The sequence below is a fragment of the Paroedura picta genome, chromosome 7 (assembly GCF_049243985.1).
Source record: "Paroedura picta isolate Pp20150507F chromosome 7, Ppicta_v3.0, whole genome shotgun sequence".
Lineage (NCBI taxonomy): Eukaryota > Metazoa > Chordata > Lepidosauria > Squamata > Gekkonidae > Paroedura > Paroedura picta.
Window position 1 is genome coordinate 51,052,111 of NC_135375.1, and position 22,716 is coordinate 51,074,826.

At 38.8% G+C, this 22,716-nt stretch overlaps 1 protein-coding gene across 5 annotated transcripts in view; it reads right to left on the minus strand.

Moving 5' to 3' along the window:
* MCC (MCC regulator of Wnt signaling pathway) overlaps positions 1-22,716 on the minus strand; it is a 204,752-nt gene that overhangs the window by 85,077 nt on the left and 96,959 nt on the right. For all 5 annotated transcript variants that reach the window (XM_077347792.1, XM_077347791.1, XM_077347793.1 and 2 more), the window contains one exon: positions 1,110-1,223. In XM_077347792.1, the coding sequence (XP_077203907.1) occupies positions 1,110-1,223 (114 nt within the window). The remainder of the gene's footprint in view (positions 1-1,109; positions 1,224-22,716) is intronic.

Sequence of the window (22,716 nt, forward strand, 5' to 3'; positions counted from 1 at the left end):
CAGGAAAATTTCAAACTAAGTTGGAAGGGGGATACAGTACAAGCAGAATCCATTTACTGTTATATTAGTCAGATCCATTTATGCCTTAGCAATTACCCAAAAGTACTCCTTGGGCAGCGTTGTTTGTCTGCAGCTGGGCATGATGCTTGAAGGTCTCAGTAGGTAGAACAGAAGGATTAAACATACTGACTAAAGCCCTGTATCTCAGTTCAACTATGACATGGAGATCATGTGCCTTCATTTCCAGGCCACCCGCCAACAAGCAAATCAAAAAAATCAATCTGTTACAAAGCCAACTCAGCTTGATAATTACATTGAATCATTCTGCAAAAAGTTACTCCATGTAATTCATATACTTTTGAAGCAGATACACAGCATTCCAATATTCCTGATGATACCTAGCATAGAGTTTGCCTGGTAAAATAAATACATGTCCAAACCTAAATATCTGAGCGCCCATCAAAAGAGAGACAGGGATCCCTGCTACCTGTATAAGACACACTGGGTTGGAACTCTTAGGATTCCAGTGAACATGTCATTGATATAATTTTGAAATAGCCTGAAACAAAGAACTCTCAGCATGTTAAGCAGTCTAAAAGGAGAAGAAGATTGTGACAGATGGACTGCATCATTTTGCAGCCACCCCCCCCACTCCCACCCCCTGGTAATCTGATACAAAACAAATTCAAAACGATTTTGTTAATGAAAAGCAAACCCTGTGAATTGTCTATAAAATAGACAATGCACATTAGTGAAAGGGGAAACTCGGTGTGTATCTCCAAAGGTGTCCCATTCACTGATGAGAGAAGGGTAGCCCACATTCCCAGAAATTCTACTTTATAAAGGGGTATACATGGGACTTTAGGTCTATGCAAACATTATTATGTCTTTTTCCTGCTTTTTTAAACCCTTTACAACCTATATAGAGGAAATGTTTACATTTTTCTTTAAAAAGTTCATTCTGTGTTCCTATTTTTTTTAAGCATGTCCATATTTTCAAAGTTCTTTTATTTTATCAAGAGCTATTTTACCACAGGGCATTCAACCCAGGTAAGATGTTCAAAGTAGTAACAGCAAAAACCTTTTAGCACCCTGAATAAATCACTCACCTGTGCCTTTGCCAATTTCTTTTCTAGCAAATCCCTCTCCCGTTCTGTTTGCTGCAGGCGTTTATTAAGTTCAACGACGTCTCCTTTCAGTGATGCCAGAGCTGCTAAGTGGAGCTGTAACACACAAGCAAAAACCGCCAAATGAAATATAATCCACATCATGTACCACCTGCTTAGATTTACTTGAAACTGGTCACGGAAATGATCGAAGACTAGTGTGACATATCTCACATTTCATAATTTTAAAATCAAGAAACAGGAACAACTATCATCACCTCAAACACTTCCATTTGGCACTTCAGAAATCCCTGTGCATTATTTTAATACTATTTAGTTTATTCTGGCTCAGAGTTTTATGATACTGAAGGCATACCAAATATTCTGTCTCATCTTTATTTGTATTGGTCAGTGCCATCATCACTGGCCATAGGAAGGCCTGACAAAACGTAACTGCCATTATCATAATCATCATCATCATCATCATCACTACTAATAAAACAATATATGTTTACATAGTGAAATATAATTACATGGTCAACAAAAATTATTTCCTTATTGCCAGTGGCATCATAGGCTATATGAACACTATAACACTATTTTAGAGAATAGTAGTGAAGGTTGATGTAAATTGGGGTTTTTATGGGGATTTTATTGTGTTATAATGGATTATGTTGTAAACCGCCCTGAGACCTAATTTGAGAAGTGCGGTCTTAAATAATAATAATCATCATCATAATCATCATCATAATCATCATCATCATCATCATCATCATCATCATCATCATCATCATCATCATATTTAAACCGCCCGTGGCGCCACGGACTAAATAATTCGTTAAACCCCCTTGAGGTGGGCTTTGTCCGTGATGAGGAAGGGTCCGGATTGGACCCTTCCTCAAGACAGACAATCGGAGGGACCAATTGGCAGGCGCGAAGTGCCTGCCGATTGGTCCCTCCGATTCCCAGCTCCAGCAACTGCGAGCCGCGCGAAGCGCAGCTCGCAGTTCCCCCCGGCCTGACGCGGCGAGAGGCGCGAAGCGCCTCTCGCCGCGTCAGGCTGCCGACCCAGGGAGCCCCCGGCAGTCGCGCGAAGCGCGGCTGCCGGGGGTTCCCTGCCTGGCGGAAGATCGCCGCCACCGGAAGATCGCCGCCGCCGACCAGCCTGCCGCTGCCGACCAGCCTGCCGCCGACCAGCCCGCCGCCGCTGCAGCCGACGACGACTCAAGTAAGCACCTAGCGCCCGCTGCATTCCCCTGCAGCGGGCTTGCTTACTAGTATAATAATAATAAAGGCCTTATATGCCATTTTGTAAAATGAGTCAAAATGTCTCCAATTTAATGACCTACAATGTACAGATTGTGTGCAGGTTTATTTCCACAGGTCTCATAGCAACTGATGTCTTTTAAGATTACCAAAAGTGAAATAAAGAGCAATGAATGTTTATGCTCAAATTAAATGCTTTGCATCTGAAGCCTTAACTTGCACTCTCCTTATTCAAAAATAAACATATACAAGACATTGCTAGGGAGTCAAACTCAAATTAGCTCCCTACAGCCATATCCTGGATAGTCAGAACCCTTTATAAATTCTTCTAACAGTTTATTTCTCTTTCCAAGGAACATTGACTTGTGATCCAAATTATCACTACAGCAATACCTTCTGTAATGACTTTTCTTTGTCTTAATTCTAATTATGGTAATATTTACACTGCTTATATCACCTAGGCAGGCTTGTTTGTTCTTATCTACATTTCAATTCACCCAGTGAATTAATGACCTCCAAAACATTAGTAGCCTTGCTCAGGTACTATCTACACTTCAATAACTGAATTCATGCAGTTATTGTATTTGAGTTATGTGAATAGTCCTGGGGCTGGGTTGAAGAGAAAAGCCAGGTCAATATCTGACTAGAGCCAATGGAAGTAAATAGTTATTTTGCCTGTATTCCCCTCCTCACTGCAGTACCCCAAACCATGTGGCTTTTTGTCTACCGGAGCCTCTATCTTGAACATCAGAAATGTAAATGCTTTAGAGAAGATGATCCATATGATCCAAGCCAATAATGTCTGTCTGTCTGTCTGTCTGTCTGTCTGTCTGTCTGTCTGTCTCTCTCTCTCACACACACACACACACACACACACACACACACAGAGAGTAAAGCATTTCCCAGGGGGGAAAACCTAGGTGTTTTTTTCTGATAGAAAACAACTAACAACCTACATTTAAGATGTAGTGTTTATGAAACCAAAATTGAATAAAAATACTTCTATGACAACACCAGAGGTAAAGTATACCATTATGGTGGTGGTAAACTGGAATATCCTATAGAACTGAAAAAGACTGAAAGTGAATTGAAATAATTAAATAGTACTGCTCCTGGGCCTTTTACAATCCAGGTTGTTTTTCACTACAAAGGATAGCTGAACAAATTTTTAATCAAGAACCCCCCCCCCCCCCGGTCAATGGTGTCCTGCTTTACCAATGTTAAAATCTGATCACCTTACTCTGTATGTTAAACGGTACAGCACTAGAAACAACTGATTTAAAAGCCAAGTTAAAATATTCAAGATCTGACAGACAACAGTGGTGGGACAGAAGCCAGTGAATAAGCAGCATTCCCTCCAACTGTTGAGTTAAAAGTTGTGACTTTAACTGGTTAATACAGTTACAGGTACTGAATGCAAGACTCCTTCAATTCTTACAATTTGTCCCTTAAAGTTATTTTTATACCAAAGCAATCTCTATATAATTAAGTCAAAAATGAAATGAAACTGAAGATGTTGATTGCTCTTTTCCTGAATTACTATTCCTTGTTAATCAGGCATGTTGAGTCTCTTTATTTCATGTAATGAGACACACAAGATCACACAAACAGAAAAAACATACATGTTCCAAAGTTGCATTACTCTGTGATTTAGCTTACACATTTTAAAGACTGACTCTTAACAGAATTACCTTCTGTACATTGCTGTCTGCTCTGTCACTGGAAACACCTTGGCACAATTTTCATCTTAAAACAACACACCTTAATTTCTTTAATAAGGTTTTATGAGAAAGGAAGACATAGTCTTTATTAAGACCTTGCTTCATGCAATTATATCTTTGCCTCATGTATTTTACTGATGCCTCGCATTTCATCCATCCACCCACGTTCATTTGAAGCATCTTAAAGTTGTTGAATGAATGACAAGGAAGGTTAATATGTCATATCATATTTCTTCCTGTAATTAAACAAGAAGTAGGCTGATCAATAGAGATGTTCAGTAACAATCTTCTCAAGGTTAACCAGAAAGCATTACTCGCATTTGAGAGTTGGAATAGTGGCTAGACCACTGGGCTAGGTTATGGAAGATGCAGCTTCAAATCCATCTTGGTGTAGTGGTTAGGAGGGCAAACTTCTAATCTGGCAAGCTGGGTTTGATTCCCTGCTCCTCCTCCACATGCAGCCAGCTGGGTGACATTGGGCTCGCCACAGCACTGAGAAAGCTATTCTGACTGAGCAGTGATATCAGGGCTCTCTCAGCCTCACCTGCCTCAGGGTGTCTGTTGTGGGGAGAAAGGGAAGGAGATTGTAAGCTGCTTTGAGACTCCTGCTGGTCGAAAAAAAGCAGCATAGAAGACTCTACTCTTCTTCTACTTCCTCTAACTCAGCTATAAAATCTTGCTGACTTAAGCTTTTGTGTGCTTGCACACTTCCTCAGACACAATGGAATTACCAGTCCACACATATACTATTATTATTTATTAAATCTGTATACCACCCTCCTCCAAGTGGTTCAGGGAGGTGAACAACATGAATAAAATAACATGTACAGTTTAGTAAAAATAAAAATGATTTGCATTAAAATTTAACATTTTAAACTGTGTTTCAACCATTGTCTAATCCTGGTAGACTTCGATGCAGTCCAGTTGATCTCCTGTGGGCATTTCAGGTGGGGCACTTTGGTGGGGGCCCAGTAGACAACATAATGAAGTTGTTTAACAGATTTAAGGACCATTCAGGAATGACAAGCTAAGTTGTCAGGGTATGATTTGCTTGGGTTCAACTCTAGGGGTAAACATAATAAAGAAAATAAATATGTCAAGAATGGAGGCTAGTGGACATCCCCATGTTGGCACGCCTCCAAGCTTGGGGGGCAGATAGATGGTGTTTAGTAACAGGGTCTCAGGTAATTACTCTTGTCATTCCATGATTGCGGATGTATATGTCCATTAATTTTCTTGATAATATTGTCCTGAAATATTTTTCCTTCAAGAACAGATCAAAATTGCATACTATTCTTTGTGGTCTTACTGTGGTACTAATATCAACTTTGAAAAGGCACACAAAACTTTGTACTTCCTTTTTGCATTGCTAGGAAGATGTGGTGTTTCTGGGGTCTGTACCTGTGTTGTTTATATTTCAACACCAGATCCTCCTTCACCAAACTATAGGTCTATTACAAAGAGGCACATTTCTTTAAGTGACAGATCTATATATTAAGGGCTCTCTCAGCCACTTTCTCTCTCAATTTTGTACTGCTTTTTCCTGGCTAATACTTCACAGAGACACATTTTTATGACACAAGCAATGAAATGAATGTAATCAAAGTCCATTTAGCAAATATGCTGACAAAACTGGAATGGAAAACCTAGAAGGAAAGCCATCTTCTAGAATTAGTGACATGACAACTCAAATTCTCTAAGACTACCTTGCTGTTTGGTTCCTAATATATGGACCTGAAAATACTATAGCCAATTGCCGTCTTTAAGCATCCATTTCAGAAAAGCAAAAATTACTTCAAAACTGTGCCATTACTTTGATACTAACTTCCAGAAAAATATAATGGAAACTACCATTGCAAACTGTTATTCTGTGAGAATCCAGGATTAAAGGAAAACAATACCAATACATTAAATAAAAGATGGTATTTGACTAAACTGATAAAGTTATATTAGTTGTATTCCAGATATTTCCCAGTTTTCTCATGTTTTAAACAGTAATGAACAGATTTAAAAGGAGCCACTTAAACATGGTGTAAATCACTTGGAGGAGGATGCTGTTTCTGTTGGCTGCAGAGGAGAGGACACACAGTAATGGGTTTAAACTTCAAGTACGACGATATAGGCTAGATATCAGGAAAAACATTTTCACAGTCAGAGTAGTTCAGCAGTGGAATAGGCTGCCTAAGGAGGTGATGAGCTCCCCCTCACTGGCAGTCTTCAAGCAAAGGTTGGATACACACTTTTCTTGGATGCTTTAGGATGCTTAGGGCTAATCCTGCGTTGAACAGGGGGTTGGACTAGATGGCCTGTATGGCCCCTTCCAACTCTATGATTCTATGATTCTATGTACTTAATATGTAACAGAAAGTATGTTAAAGCAATTTTAATATAAACACACCTCAGCACTGAGGCAAATGAATCAATGTAAGGACCACTGGGGCACTGCATTTAGTTCCTGAACTGTAGAGTCTGCTTCTATATGCATGAAAGTCATAATCAATTTATGGAAGCCCAAGTAAGGGGCTTTCAAATAGGGGAACAAGCAGTGGTGGTTTGTTGTTGCATTTCTCTACACAGCCTTCCTTAGTTGTCTCCTATCCAAGTACTGATCCTGCCTAGCTTCTGAGATTTGATGAGATTGGGCTATACCATCCTGCCTTCCCTCCCCCACTTTTTATAATTATGGTCATATATTGATTGCTTTGGCTAGGACACTCGACCTCTACATCAAAATTACCCAGATTAAATATATTTGCATATAAATTATATCTAAAGCAGTTCAGTAATTCAGGAATGCAAATAGTTTGATGGGCTAGGTGGTCACATAATACTAATTCCAAACCAGATAGTGTTCTTGCTTGGCAATGCTATGAATATTTTGGTAAGCTGCTCACCTTCACAGTCCTCATTAACAAGTGGAATGAAGGCCAAATCACAGCATCCATGAACTCACATTCATCTCATGTTAAACCTCTTTTTTCCCTTGCCATTTGATCCCCACTGTTTGTTGTCAGGACTCAATAGTAATTGAACTATATTTTTCGTATGTTACTGTGTATCAGTGACAGAAGAGAGAGAGTGAGCAACCAATTTCACACATCTTTAAAGATCTATATACTAGAGATCTCACAATCATGTTTATTACCAGGTGTGGCTTCAAAACAAAGCAAGTTGTTCATAGCTCATACATTTTTAATGAAGCTGCTGCAGGCATGTATTAGTTTTTGTGCAAAGAATGGGAGTTACTCTCTATAATAATTGAGTAATATGCAATATTCACTCCTTCCTCACTCTCAACAATACTAATACTAATCTTTTAGATAACAGCCCTTTTACCCCCAAAATTTGAAATGAACTACTTCCTTTGGGCTTGCTGAGCTGGGAGCTTTTCTGCTCTGTCTATTCCAGTCTTTCACACCCACAGTTTTGTTAGATGGATATAGATATAGATATCACAAAGCCCTGGTTGAGAAAGACTGGAATACAAATTCCTTAAACATTTATCAGGTGATATGACCATATATGGTCAACCTGCCTCCTTCTCCCAAAATGGCCAATGATGAGTCTGGAGAGGGTGGGAAGGGGTGGGAAGGGGAGGGACCCAACCATATTCTGCATCACTGAGCCACTTCTGGGGTTTCTTGAAGCCTGAAGAATGCTTCAGGGGTTTAGAAAAGCTGGTCTATTCTATTCTCTAAAAAACAAAACATAAAGCCCAATCACAGAAATCTATACCATTTATATTTAATTTTAGGTGTAATCATATTGACCTAAACAATTTAGTCTCATGAACCCCGGTTCCTGACCCATGTTTAGGTGGTGTTCTCCCGGGCGCTCCCGGATTGTTGGCCCCCTCGCTGGTTTCATGATCATAAATCCATAAATTCCCCTGTTGGCTTTCTGCCTCCCTTTGCATTCCAAAGCATCTCCCTGCCAGCGCACCGTTATCGCTTTCTGACCTTCCTGGGCTCTGCGAAGTCTCAACACCCCGCCTAGTGAAACCATTGGCCCTCTCTCCCCTACCTTAGGGGGAAATTGGTCCTTTGTCTCTGCCAAAGAGTTTGCTCATCGGACTATTCTTGTTGATGCCTGTTTGTCTTAGTCTACTGAATAAATATTCCTTTTTGGATTTCACTATAACTGTGTTCTCAAGGAAATTATTATTCTAGTGACTTTACAGAGGTGTCCTCTGCCTGGTTCATGACACTTACTAAATCAGGATAGGACTACCCAGCAGCCCTGGTCAATTTGCTGTGCAGAACAGCTCAGAGGGCAAGTTGTTCTGTGTTTCCAACCTTTGTTCCACTCTCCAACCCATCCAGTCTGAACATAACAGTGACAATTAAGCACTAATAGAGATGTGGCAAACACTCAACACCCATTTAACTCCTACACAGAAAGGTCAAGATTATACCCACCTGTGATTGGAAAATATGTTAGAAAAACCTGGAGTAATAAATATAATGAGACACATATTCTTATAAAAATGGTCAGTCAAAAAATTCCTCTTCCAAATACTGCACCAACATGCCAAAAGAAGTGTGACCCTCTGATCTATAGACCAAACAAACATTAGCCCAGCTGAGCTAGGCAACCTCTCATATTACACTCATATTAATGGCAATAACCTTGAACAGGTTAAGCACTTTAAGTATCTTGGTGTTTATTTCCAATTTAATGCTTCATGGACCTGTCAGTGGAAGATGGCAATTAATACAGATGAAGTAAGTGATGCTGCAATATCTTGGTTTTATTTCTCTGATAGAGGCAACCAATATGTACCTGCTGCCCTAAAGGCTTTCAATGCAAAAACTGGAGCTATTATTTGGTGTGCCCCTGATAATACAGTTGAACAAATTTAATCTAATTTCCTGTGGAAAATCTTGGGTGTCCAAATGTGTGTACCTTATGCTGCATTATGTTTGGAGTGCGGACAGAATCTGTTGGTAACTAAGGCATGGCTCAGTACTTTGAAGTACTGGTTACGTCTTCATTTTAATTCTGACCCTTCTAGTTATACTTATCAGCTGCTTTCAGAATATTCATTTTCTAAATGGTTAATTTTTACAGAATCCAAATTAAGAACTTTGGAATCTTTCTTTGGAATCTTTTTCTCTGCTCTCTGAATCAGATCTACAAAATCCTTGTGAGGTTGCTAACAAAACCTGCTCCCCGCTGAAACTAGGGTTAGTGCCAAGAACAGGTCACATTGCTCCATATTTCTTCCAACTCTATATGCCAAAGTTGCGTAAAGCCTTTTCTTTGGCTAGATTCAATGTCCTCCCTTCAGTTATATTAGCTGGACGATATATCTATGTCTTACTCTGACAAATTTTGTCCTTGTGTAAAGGACCATATTGAGGCTTTCTCTATTTTTTGTGCCTTTTTTACCAGATGCTTCATTCAAAATATTTAAACCCTATTTTAATACATTTAGCAGAATTTCCCGATTATCTTAAGATTCTTTTTCTTCTTGATAATGCAGATTAGGTTTTCTTCTTGATAATGCAGCAAAGTTCCTTCATTATGCTATAATTATTCAATCTGACAAGTATTAGTTATCTCTGAATTCTGCGGCACTCTTATTGATTGTATATTATGTTACTGTTCTCTCTTTTTTTTAATGTCAATAAAGGCTACTTGACTTGACTTGGTATTTTGCATTTTCCTTTCATAAGGGGGAAAATTCAGATAATGTATGTGGTCATACTTCATTAGGAAAGGAACAAAAAGATTTTCAAGCAAACCTTACTTTATAATACTGAACTAAAGACAGAATTCTTATGGCAAATTTAATTGGCCAACATTCTGAATACTTGGCTTCACAAAACAATAATAGTTTAAAATGCTGCAAATACGCATTCTGAATGTAAGTTGAATGGTTGGAGATTTTTTTTTTTTGCTTAAGGAGGAGAAGATGATGAACTGGACTTGTGAAACCTGAAATCATGTGCAGCAAGTACAGATATGTGCATAATTTCTCATACGCTTCTCACGTTTCACTGAAATGAGCTACATTCCAAGCAAAAAGCTACTTGCAGGAAAACAAACTAACATATTTTCAAGAAATTGGGTAGGAAGCACAGTGTGAGAAAGAAAGTGCTAGACGAACCCAATTCACACTGAGAGAGGGTGTGAAGCACATAGAAGTCATTGGTAATTTTCCTTTATAACCTTCTCCTGTGAAGCCAACCTATTCTAGTGAAATCTCCTGTTCAAGAAAGATAGCTCTCATGGCTGTGTTCTGTACATGCCAGAATTCAGGATAGGGGTCATAAAGAAGCAATAGCAATGTGGGGGACTAGTTGGAATAGTTAATAGCCTGTTTAAAACCAAGGAATGCCAAATCATTCAGCACAGGTTTCATTGTGTCAGCAATATTAAGTTAAGTATTCATAAGCACATGCAGTATTGATATTCTACCTTTCTTGTACTTACAAATGCAACTTGCTAAGCAAAACTTGGAAATTTACTACATCAAACAGTCTAAACAGTAATACAGTCAGAAAAACATTTCCTCTGTCCTATTTCAACAAATCAGCTGTCTTTCTCCATTACATTGACCTTATTTAAACAACTAGCTCTGCTTCCTTATTCAAAAACATCCATAAAAATTTCTCTCTGTATACAGATATGTTGACACCAATAAGCTTTGATTACACAGAACTGGTATGTTGAGTTCTGCCAGATGACAGACAAAAAGCAAATTAATTTGACAGGTTGTAGATATTGGACAGGTTGTAGATATTGGCTACTAATCACTAAGGATGCAACACTAGAAATTCTTTCATAGGAGTAAGCCCCATTAAATAAATGGAACTTACTTCCAAAGAGGCCTACTTGGGATTGATCCCCAAATATAAGTGCTGGTTCACATCAAACATCTCTTGTTCATCAAACAGTACCAGCCCCCATTGCTCTCTTCATGACAGCTGCAGCAGCAGCTACATGATTCAGAGACTGCAGAAAATGCTGCCAACTGCATCCATTATTTACAATAGAATAGAATGGCCATATTTTCCTCTGGTACTGCTCCTGTGCATTTAACACTATACTGACAGACATATATTAAACAAGTTTAAGGTTTCTCCTCAACTTACGACCACTCTATGAAAGTCTTTATTTGTATAAAGTATTTGTCCCAGGCTGCTATTAAAAACACAAAGCGGAGCAAGGCCATTATTGTTGTTGCGAACCTGAAATGGCTATCATAGATTATTCAGATCACATACTGATCTCAAGCAAGACTCCTCACTGGTGTGCAAAATGTACTACCTGAATGGATAAACATTGTCTTGCTATTACAGAAAGAAAAAATAATAATTTCTACATTTAAAACAAAAGACATGCTAATTTAAGCCTATTTGCTCCTATCACAACAAACATTCTGAGCTATCTTTCTCTCTTTAAATCTGGATAATGTACTACAAAGAAATCACATAATTTTGCCCTTGATTCTGACAATCTACTAGACATAAGATTGATTACATCATTCAGTGAGCTCATGCCCATCCTCAAATGTCCTTTCCCATGTCATAAAAAATTAATCGCCATTGCTTTTACCAGAGTTTGGATTTCTCCCCCTGCCTCCTGGACTACATTTAAAATATTTACATAAAACCACAACACATTTTACATGTAGCTACTTCTATATGTTATCTGCTGTAGCTCTGAAGAATGTGTTCTTTAATCTGAGAACAGATACATCACCTCCCAAGAAAGGAAGACTCAGACACATACTTACCCTTCAAATGCAGGTAACAGCAGATTAGGTAGCATCTCAAAAACCAGACAGATTATCCAAATTTCTGTCTCTTCAGAACCAATGGATTGGTGTGTTCTCTTCTCCTCTTCTTTAACGCCTTTCCCTTTTTCAGTTTCTGTGTTCAGTTTCTGACTCAGGCCTCCCTTAAAAATTGCCTGCTTCACCCTCCAATAACTGTAGCTACAGGGGCACTAGGCACATCTATGTGATAGATGATTTTAAAATTTCTTACAAACAACTCCCTAAAATTCACTGCATCAATCACTGTCTCAGCCCCACCTACCTCACAGATTTACTGGGAGGACAGCATGAAGAGAAGAAGCCCCTAACATGCCACCCAACTCCTTGAGGAAAAGGAGGATAATTTTGCCCCATTAAATAAGAACACCATGAAATAACTTTTCATCCTAGCTAAAGTTCTTATATGGCCCCTTTCGTGGACTCTGCATATGGCTCTTTAAAATACAGATTTTATTTTTCTTTTCTCCAAGTTATCAACTACAATATACCGTAGAACAGTGTTTGTGATTTATGAGTTCAGAGAATTTCCTCGCCTTCAGTGAATGTAGAACACACTCTTCAGTAAAAAAAAAATGTTTTTCTCTACTCTCACATTACTCTGTGAACACTAGAATTCTGTACTGATCTGAAACATGGTCACTACTTTTATTCCTTCCATAATTAATAATTACATCATCTCAGATGAAATTGTAAACTCATAGACTGAATCAAATTAGCACGATACTGATTGCACTACCTGCATGTACACTTTTGAGAGCCAGTTTGGTGTAGTGGTTAGGAGTGCGGACTTCTAATCTGGCATGCCAGGTTCGATTCTGCGCTCCCCCACATGCAACCAGCTGGGTGACCTTGGGCTCGCCACGGCACTGATAAAACTGTTCTGACCGGCCAGTGATATCAGGGCTCTCTCAGCCTCACCCACCCCACAGGGTGTCCGTTGTGGGGAGGGGAATGGGAAGGCAACTGTAAGCCGCTTTGATCCTTCTTCGGGTAGGGAAAAGCGGCATATAAGAACCAACTCTTCTTCTTCTTCTGTCCTAAATGTAAGACTAATACAAGTCACTATTTCAGTCAATCCAAAAAAGTATGACTTCTTACCCTGTTTTCTCTATACTTTCAAAATTCATGAAAATGGTTTTAAAAGGAATTCTGTACTCAGCTTTGGGGGACAGTCATGTTGGTCTAGTAGAAGAACTAGACCAACAATATTTTTTGGGTACAAGCTTTTAAGAGTCCTATATGATGAAGGAAATTTTGACTCCCAACACTGAAAATCTTGTTGGTCTCTAAGGTGTTTCTATCCTCAGTTGTACCTGATCCATTCAAATTACGTCAGAGCAAAACCAACTACTGACAGCTGAAATTGTTTTCCAATAGTCCATGAAAATGGAATGCAGCTAATCATTCCCTTGCTTACTCCTAAGTGTTGGGGCCAGCTCTCAGAGACTCTGGGAGAACAATACCTAGTTCCCTCTTCCTGTATGACAGTCTCCTACTGCCTGCCCATGTGTTCTTCCCTGCCATCTCAGTTAACACCCCCCCCCCGCCACTGCCTGCACTCCTGGCTGCAGGCACACCCTTTTCCTAATGGCGCTGGACAGTGTTTGCAGAGAGGAGTCTTACTGTCAAATACTATTTCCCACCCCGTGACATTGGGCAGCATGTATGCCTAGGAGTGCAAGTGGTGAGAAATCTCACAGGTGAATGAGGACTGACCATGGTAGCTGCTTTAACATGTTCTATGCTAATACCAGCTCTGCCAAGTAAAAGACAGAACAAAAGATTCTACTGCTTTATTTGGGATCCTAGAATTGAGCACATAATTACACTGATGGGCAGAACAAAGTCCTATAGTGGCAGAAGCATCAGATACTACTAGGATAAAGTATCTTCTTGAGTGGATTTTCTGCTTTCATTCATCAGACTCAATCACCATGTCACCATAAATATAACAAACCCTTTAATAAACCAAATGCAGCTAGGTAAGTTACCATTTTAGGATGTAATGGATCAAAGCCATAAAAAGATGAAAAGTCAAGGGTCAATGTAAGCCATCACTTGTAAATTACAGGTGTCATGAAATATTTTACACAGATGACTCTCGGCATTGCAAAAAGTGATGACTTCTTACTATGTTAGAATACAGTTCCACACTTATAGCTGTAGGCAAGGCTATAAATCCCAGGACTGTTACAGGAACATAAATCTCTGAATCCTGCAGGCTGCCCATTCAAGACCTTAGGAAGAAAGATGTACTGCAACAGCTCCTCATCTGCTCGGTGTACTTTATTCATATGAACTGATGTCACAGAGCCCACCTACTCCATAATCTCACTTTTGAGGCTTGCAGGATGGAAATCATCACACTTTAAATTAAACTTGTGCTTTATAAAATTAATTAATAGGAGATTGGTAGGAAGTAGACAGTTTTTATTTCTGGAGAAATCAGTGAAGCTATCGTGAAGTTTAAATTTCAGTACTGCAAAATTAGTTTTCAGAAAATGTAACAGGTATATTTCCTATTCATATTTCGGTGGCAGTGGCAAAAGGAATCTCAGATTAAGTGGAATGAAAGAAGTCTGGAGAGATGAACTCTCTTATTGGGGTCTACAGTTGAGACCTGGGCCAGCAGATAAAATTCTGAATCCCTGATGGTGGTTGTAAGGCCTGTTTTGCTTATTTACTGCATCTGATTCATGGGACTACTTAACACTTCCCAAACAATAGGGCATCTCACATGTTTGACAATGTAAACTTTATAGAAGTCAGCAACAACAATAACAACAACAACAACAAAACCCTGGCTGCTATCATTCTTAGCTCAGTGCCTAACAAGATTATGTCAAATGTTTTGTTATTTTGTAACATTTCCCTTTGTAAGAAGTACATTATTATGGCTACTCTAAAAATACTGCATAGGCTCTAACAATATACAGAAAAGTACTATATTAAGAAGAAATTATAAAATGGAATATTGGATTAATAAAAAATCTTCTTCACAATATACAGCTTTGAAAAATCTGCTTCATTAGGGGTTTCCCTAGTTTGGGTTGTACGTCATCTTATACAAGAGAGGAAAGAGGTTTGATCTTCCCATCCTGCCCATAAAGCATGCTGGTCATAGCTTCATGTCTACATAGGATTACCATATTCTGCAAAGCAAAATAGAGGACATATTTCCCAACTGACTACTTCGAACAAGTGATTAGTATTACAAATCTTATTTGAAACACTTCTACTATTTTTAATTAATTTGATTTTTAATCCACTGCTCTTAGCCAGCCAGCCAGCTCGTGGCAGCTAAAATTGTTTAAAAAAACAGTACATACAATATAGCATCCATAAAACATTATTTTAAAAAACCCTCACCCTCCCACCCTTTTGAGCCCACCCTCAACTCCCACCCCCCAACCCAGAGCCAGCTTGGTGTCGTGGTTAGGAACCCCAACTTTTAATCTGGCGAGCTGGGTTTGATTCTGTGCTCCCCCACAGCCACTTGGGAAAAGCAGCATATAAGAACCAACTCTTCTTCTTATCCCCATCAAGACAAACAATTTCTGCAGTCAATCCAATTTAAGCTGTGATAATTGCTACTAACCAGGAATATTCCTAACCATCCAACCCAAAGATCCTATGTGCATATAAATCCAAGTAACACGGTTCTTTCCCTGCTTTGGAACCTACCCATATATACTACCTATTCAAATATGCCGCTCATACAAAGACATCTAAGGGTGCTGAACAGAAATTTCAGAGCAGAATATGGAGAGCATATTCAGGGCAGAATATGGAGAACCATCATCCAAACTAGGCTTTTGGAAGACTGTTCCAGTTCACACAGAAGCAGTTTTCACTGTTTACCTTTAATCATGATCACCTGCTTTGTTTTGCAAACTGTACATTAATGACTGAAAAATCTACGGGGAATTCTGAAGGCTATAAATGACAATTACACATTGAACAAATGACTGAAAATCACCACAGCAATTGACCTCTTAATTTTTTTACTGCAGGAAGGAGAGAAAGAGAAAGGAGAGAAAGTGCTGAGGCCCATTTGCTCAATTAGTGAAACTTACTCTGGTAAAAATGTAGATTGAAAATTCAGGTGATGGACTGAGAGAAAAAAACAACATAATAACAGAACAAAGCTCACAAACAAAGTATAGTATTCATAAGTGATCTGACAAAAAAAGAAAACATCTTAACAAAAATATGATCACAATTCAAAATAAAACAGTTATATCGACAGTAATCTAGTAAAAGATACAACAATATAATTGGATTTGAAAAGAGGCTAAACTAATTAATTAACTAAGAAGCTATAAGTCTTTAACTAAGATAGTAAGGGCATCGATCCTTTCGCCAAGCATTACAGACTGCATTAGTATAAGTGCAGCACATAGAGGAAATAAGCATTAGTGAAGATTTTCTAAAGCAGCAATCAAAGCATAATTAAAACAAATTCAGGAAATTTCCATTAATTATAACAGCATTTGTCTAAATGTTTGAAGCTAAAACAATCACAGCACAGAGATTTGTTTATAATTAATTAAAACCAACACTTTCTTCTATAGATATTCAGGAATCCTGGATAATATAAAAATTCCAATTCTTGTATGGTGTTCAGCAGATATACCTCGTTTATGCAGCCTGGAAGTGAAAACAAACACTTTTGCCACATTGTTCTACAGCATCTTAAATAACATTTTAGAGTTTTTTAAAAAAGTTGGGGCCCAAGTAATGCTCGAGACAGGTATATTAGAGATGTCCCCTCTCCACAAACTGGATAGGGCTGAAATGTTAGGGATAAACAAAGTTTCATCTTAATTATAACCACAGGTCAGGATTTAAGATAGAAAAATTAAGCAGAAACAGCATATCTAGTTTCCACAGCTTCTTCACATTCCAGGCGTTCCTTTCAGACATTTCAGAATATCCTATTTTCCATTATAAATTAATCACAGCAGCAGGATTGTATATTATTAGGCTTCATGGAAATGCTGTCTGGCTGACAATCTGATTTCTTTCCATCATTTCAAAACAAAAGTAAATCAGTTCATATTCAATCCCTTAAAGCAGCTACCAAACAAGAATGGAACATTTACCTTCCAGGGCAACAGGGATCTAGGGCTGATATTCTCCATCATCAGCTTTTAATAATAACCAAAACTTTATATAGTGAAAGGCTCACCTTGGGTTGTATATATATTGGATATAAATCTGATTAAATGCTAGCAGAGTCCCATAAGGCTTTTATTCATTTACAACATTTATATCCTGCCTTTCTGCCAATCAAGGCCAAGATGGCTAACAACTATAAATGAAGGATTACAGAAATGACTCATAAAATCAATCCCAAAATACATATGTAAAAAACAATAAACCACAATTAAGGAAATATGGGAGAGATCACTGAGAAAATGCCTATTGAAATAAAATACTCTTCACCCTGACCGTTTACGCACTGGAGGTTTAATGCCGGGCTGCAGGCTGGAGTTTTAGTCATGGCAGGTTGCCCCACCTCTTCCTGCACCCACATGGGGGAGCATTTGGCCTGGTGCACGTCATCCACCTCCGATCTGTGCTCCTGACAGGGGGGTGGGACAGTGAATTTCCCAGTACATAAACGGTCCCTGTGAAGAAGACAGTGGCAGAAGAGGACCAATACATTTGGTATTACAACCATTAAAGCCTTCTCTTTGTTGGCCTTCCTGTCCCTAACACTTATTTATTATTTATTTATATATTTATATTAAAGATCTATAATTCAACTTCCAATCATTTAGATCTCCAAGGCAGTTAACAAATATGTGTTGACAACATCGTTTTCAATCCCAGTGGTGTAGTGCTTCCATACCTATGAGACTGGAATTTTCATATGAGATATACAATGGTTAAACCGTCATTGTCTCACTCAAGTTATGATTATGTAAGAGTAGATATGAATCTCATCTACGAAATTAGGCATAAAATGACAGACAACATATTCCTTAGCATAGTTTTCTGGAACCACCATCAGTCTATAATTGCACAGAATGATTTACAGCAATACCCAATGAATTAGCTAAATAAAATATTAACCGCTCAGTACTATTTGGTGGAAATGCTATTATGTGTAGCAGAAACTATACAACTATTGCTGACCCTGTACATGTCATTTCCATTGATAGGGCAACCTAAAGTTTACACATGAACTCTCATACTGTAGCAAAATAAATGAAACATGAAGGACACTGTTTTTTAAACTGCTCTTCAATTATCTAGCAGAGTCAAAATGTTAACTCCCATGAGAGTTCAGTCAAATAAAGGATTCTTTGTTCAGAAATTATATGGAGCTTGGCAAAGAGGTGGCAGGTGTAGCCAGGGGAAAATACAGACATCTGAGATGGAGAAGCACACAAACTGCCTGTACAGTTTTAGTAAGAAATAACTAATAATGATTTATTTTGTTTTGGGAATTTACAGTACGGTACAAACCAAGTAACTTATTAAGGGAAGTTTAGAGAACATCATTAATCCAATTTTAACAATTCAGCTATCTAAAGAGCCAATTTTCTATCTTCTTGGTCCCTTTTCCAAACTATTACCACATATCCACTCCTTGACCTCTAAGCTAAACATTTTAGGCCTTGCATACAGCCTATGCTTTGGGCAGAGTTTTGTTTGATATTTTCCAGAATCTCCCACTTTCATTTAGAGTGTGTCAAGTGAAGAGCTGGGATGGGAGGGGTGTGTGTGGAATACTGCTCACACTTCATAGCAAAAACAGCATATACACAGTACTGTTGATCCATTGAAAGCAATACATACTTGGAAACTCCTATGAAATACCTATATTTTTTTCTGATAGTTCCAGAATTGCCACTGGACTTTAAACATTAATGAAGTTATTTAAAGACAGCTTTGATGCAATTTCCAGTAACTGTATCACACTCAGTATTCCTTCATTTTTTCTTGAAACTAGTTTCTCCTAGTGTTAACTTTCCCTATCTAATTCATCACTCATATGTTAAATATTTGGATCATGTCCTGGTCCTCTTATATTCTGATTGCTGCCACCATCTAGTTTAGACAATTGTGCCAACTCCTTGTGAGGAGCAGAAGGCCCAGTTCTTGATCTGCTGAAACTGTCCTTGAATAACCCTGCTAATACTTTGCAGGAGAATATTGTGTAGGTTGTACATGACCAAATCTACTCTCCCTCTGATATGGGGGCCACTACAGACACTGTTTAAACAGAGAATCAATGTGCTGGGTTTTCAAGGACTTTGCAGTCTGCTTGTTCTTCTTGATCATAAGTAAAGTCTTGCCTGTCTTTGAAGAAAACAAAGTAGACCCTTAGATTGGAAGGCTGAAGGCACTGCCACATGGGAGCATGTGCTCAGGGGCAGAGGCAGGCACCCTCTGGAAGCTTAGCTACAAAAGAACCTCTCCAGAGCAGGTCTGTGCATGCACAGTCCCCATGTGTGAATTGCACAGAAGAATGACAATGAATCGGCAATGTACAAGCAGAAGTAGGTCTACTTGTTCAAGATCTGGGGCAACACCTAGTACTCTACTTATATATTGTAGAGCCCAGCTCTACAATATGGTTAATGTCTTGTGCAAGCAGAAATGTAAGTGTAAAATAATAAGTGCAAGCAGTTATCATACTCTTTTCCTCACATTTCTGTTTGGACAAGAGCTCTAAGGTAACGTTTGTGTTGGATCCAACACCATTTTCATAATACAAGCCACTAGACATACAAGGAACTGAGCAAAAAACAGCACGACAAAACTAAACGTAATGCTTACTTTAGTTACCAAAATTTGAATTGGTAAGACAGAAGAAATATGGAATGTCACTTAAACCTGTATCAGCAAACATCTATAGCAGGGGTAGTCAAACTGCAGCCCTCCAGATGTCCATGGACTACAATTCCCATGAGCCCCTGCCAGCATTCACTGGCAGGGGCTCATGGGAATTGTAGTCCATGGACATCTGGAGGGCCACAGTTTGACTACCCCTGATCTATAGTTTTAAAAAAACCCTCTAAATACCTACAATAAAGGTGCATTTAAAAGCAATTTTGACTTCTCTGGTTTCAAGTTGGCCAGTTTCCAAATGAGATCTCCACTCCTGCCTTCAAGGAGCAGCTTGGAAAACCATCAAATTAAGCTTTTTGCCATTCTGCTACACAAATGACTTAAGTGCAATTACACAAGAGACCACATGTTTCATTGTCTTTCAGAACTCATCTGGAATGAGTTTCATTTCTTCCAAAAGGTCTTTTCAATAGAAGTGCAAATTGACATAAAGAGCACAGTTCCAAAATCCGTTCCAGTGTAATATGTATCTTATTCAGCAATGAGGGATCTTTTGGTCTGAATTTGTGAATTAACTTAAATTCAGCTATTTCATGCTGTAATCTCCACTTGCTGATTCTCATTGTACCAATGCATCCTGACTCCTTTCTTTGCAATACCCTTCCCACCTTCAGACTGGGATATAACGACTCAGGGATTTCCATTCCTACTTGGTTCTGATGAACAGAGCCTTGGTTCTTGAAAGCACGTACCCTGAAAATCTTGTGGTTCTCTAAGTTGCTACTGGGCTCAAATGTAGGTGTTCTGCTGCAGATCAACACAGTTATTCTCTGAAACATTAAATAATATGCTTATTTTAATAGGCATCCTGTTACTGGTAGAATTATGCATGGCTTCTCTCCCCAACATTTGTTTGCTCTTCTTTTTTTTGTGTGGCAGCCATTTTGTGGTTGCATTCACTAACCACTGTAAAGAATTCCAGAGGTCCCTACAGGCTCAAAAAGACTGGCTGATCAGGTTACTGGAGATTTATGCAAAATGTAACATCACTTAGAAATATTTCCTCTGGTACTAGAAACTACACACTGAAAACTCTGACACAGGCAATATTTGGCCCACTATGTTCTCTTTTTAAAAATGTAATATTTGCTACAGCAAGAAGTGATTTTAATTGTGCAAATAAGACTCAAGACATGGCCAAGAAAACACTTCATGTTAGTTTCATATTAATTTCTGAATTGATGCGTATGAATGCTTGAGGAAAAATGGGAAATTTGAGCTGTGCGTTACAGAATGTGCATGTGCAAACAACGTGCAATCAGAAAGTGCATGCAAAGATAACATGTCTGCTTTCTCTGCCATGGGCAAGAAGCACTATTGACTACCCTGGAAGTTACAATGTACACAGATGAAAGACAAAGGAACAAACTGGACTACGTGGGCCTGCTCTGACCATTGTACATTATAGAATGACAATGAAGCTAAATTGCAGGGCTTAAAATTAATTGCATTCTGACTGGAAACATAAAGCTTTCCATAATCAACAGAATGGTCCATCAAGACTGTTGTGTAGGTCCAACAGCAGCAAACACCTCCAGATATTTATTCAGAAGCAAGAAACAAAAAAGTTCATAATCATGAGTTTTCTATCAGTGGTGCTGCAAAAATTATCCTTTTCTCTCTGCAATAGTGGTCTCAGCCTTGAGACATACATTTTTATCTAACATAGATTGTGAATTTCCTGTATAAAGACTGGCCAATGATACAGTAAATATCAGTTGACTTATATATACATAAGGAAAATGTAAACTGGAAATTTTTAGGACCTAATTTCAAGCTAGACATACTTAGTTCAGCTAGGGATGATTTATGTTTCAGGGTATATTCAGAATTTCTTTTCATTTTCATTAACAATTATAGGTATCATCACTCTTTTGGGATTAGAGAGCAGCATTTCCAAATCAAATGATCAGACACCACTGTCTAGTAGTTAGCATGTTGAACTAGGATCTGGGAGACTGAAGTTTGAATATTCACCCTGCCACAGAAGTTCATTGGGTAACCTTGAGCCAGTGAGGATAAAACAGGAGAAAAATGTTGCAAGCTGCTCTGAATTAAGGAGAAAAACTATATTAAAATATGTAATTAACAAACGTATAAATGTATCTTCTGGTGAAGCTGAGTCTACGTTTTTTACATAAATTTAAGCCACCGTAAGACTTCTAAACTGTCCATAGAGTTTTCATGGCAAAGCTACTAGAGTGGTTTGCCATTTCCTTCTCCAGTTTAGTCAAGTCAGTATTCCCAGTTGCAATGTATGGCTTTGAAAGTTGATCCATAAGGAAAGCCGAGCGTCAAAGAATTGAGGCTTTTGAACTCTGGTGCTGGAGAAGACTCTTGCAAGTCCCTTGGACTGCAAGGCGAATAAACCGGTCAGTCCTAGAGGAGATCAGCCCTGACTGCTCTTTAGAAGGCCAGATCCTGAAGATGAAACTCAAATACTTTGGCCACCTCATGAGAAGGAAGGACTCCCTGGAGAAGAGCCTTATGCTGGGAGCGATCGAGGGCAAAAGAAGAAGGAGACAACAGAGAATGAGGTGGCTGGATGGAGTCACTGAAGCAGTAGGTGCAAACATAAATGGACTCCGGGGAATGGTAGAGGACAGGAAGGCCTGGAGGATCATTGTCCATGGGGTCGCGATGGGTCGGACATGACTTCGCACCTAACAACAACAACAACAAGACTTCTAAAAGATGGCAGTTCAAGAGGGCATTTTTGTTATTGCTGCTGTTGTTTTTATATAACATTTTGAGTCTTCGATCCCTTCCAGTGTGGCTTCTGACCTGCTAAGATTGAAACAGATCTGGTCGCCATGATGGATGGACGATCTTTGACACCAACTGGACTGAGGTGGTCAGTGCTGTTTGTGTCATTAGACCTCACAACTGTGTTCAATGTGGTAGACCACGAGCTCCTTACTCACTGTCTCGCCAATACTGGAATATAGGGGTCAGCCCTGCAATGACTGAA